We start from the raw sequence: 1,269 nt of genomic DNA on the forward strand, positions 1-1,269 counted from the left end.
TTTTTACAGATTGTTTGAGGGATGTGCTAAGCTCAAGTACAATAAAAATTAGAAATTAAGCAAATAAAACGACAATTAGATATTTATGCCTTGAAGTCGTGTTAAAGAAAGTGTGGATTAAAGGTAAGCGTTTAAAAGAACCAACAAAAATACAGACGAAAAAGTGAAACCAGAAAATGGTTAGGGTGGGCATGCAGCTTCCTTTTTATACAGAAGTGCACAGCGCAAGTACACAAAGTGCAGAAGTCACATTACTTATTTACCTGGAGCCGAGCATTTCTTTTTTTTCTTGAGTATAACACTGTCCGTACAATTCACTGGAGTAGGAGGAATAATATTGCCAGATATTATATTGCTTGGAAGCCGTTCTAAGACCACAAAGGAGGCTCGGGGTGAAATTTCTTGATGGTTTGCAAGTATTACTTCCTTGTGATGCGAAAAGATCTTATCATAGGTAACGGAACGCTGGCTTAGAGTTGGAGGTGAGTTTTCATTATTTTCAATATCAGAAGCAGTGATATTCTTATTGATGTTTAATGGTGAGAGACTTCCGACCCTTGGACTCAAGTGATTATCTGAAGCACTTCTTTTTCTGCGGGATCTCTGCGTGACAAAAACTTTTCTACCACCTTCATCTTCATTGAAACTATTATCAAGTGATTCAGGCATATCATCATTACTTTCCTGGTTGTTAACAAGATTCTTCAGCAAATAGTTTTTCTGTTGTTTCGATGTCACACATGTGAATGACATATCAACTGCATCATGTGAAGTGACGTTGCAGGACTCAAGCATCTCAACTGGAAGCAATTTATAAATTATTGAAACAAAAGGAAGAGCAATTCAATATTAGATCAATGGATGAATTGCAAGAACAACTTAAACTTTATAAATCTTAAATGTTACAAAGTTTGGAAAATAAAAAGTAGTGTGAAACCATGAAATGTCAATTTGATCATACTACATCTCATTGTTTAATATTTATAATGAAATGAAGAATAAAAATATGGTACTTGATGACTACAATCAAAGTAGTAAGGAGGGGACTTCAAAACAACCCAATTTGCCTGTTGGCTGGCAAACAGGTTCAAACAATTATATCAACAGACCCCTAACTTAAGAATTGACATGGAAGAAATCTTCACATAAAGTGGCACTTCAACTGCATAGTGTACAGCTCTGTTGTCCAATCAAGTCTATGTACTCTGAAAAGGTGCCATAATGACCATCTAGAACCACCTCTGTGAGAAGAAAACCTTCAAGTCTTCA

General features: G+C 35.7%; 1 protein-coding gene across 1 annotated transcript; it reads right to left on the bottom strand.

Annotated features, from left to right (window-relative positions):
• Nucleotides 1–273: 273 nt before the first annotated feature.
• LOC127750183 (uncharacterized) lies at nucleotides 274–773 on the bottom strand (the record flags this gene model as incomplete). The annotated part of the gene is given in 1 exon segment (XM_052271061.1): nucleotides 274–773. A coding segment is annotated over 1 exon segment (480 nt), but the record flags the coding sequence as incomplete, so codon positions are not given.
• Between the last annotated feature and the right edge of the window lie 496 nt (nucleotides 774–1,269).

The sequence above is a fragment of the Frankliniella occidentalis genome, unplaced genomic scaffold (assembly GCF_000697945.3).
Source record: "Frankliniella occidentalis isolate FOCC.00 unplaced genomic scaffold, Focc_3.1 Scaffold148, whole genome shotgun sequence".
Lineage (NCBI taxonomy): Eukaryota > Metazoa > Arthropoda > Insecta > Thysanoptera > Thripidae > Frankliniella > Frankliniella occidentalis.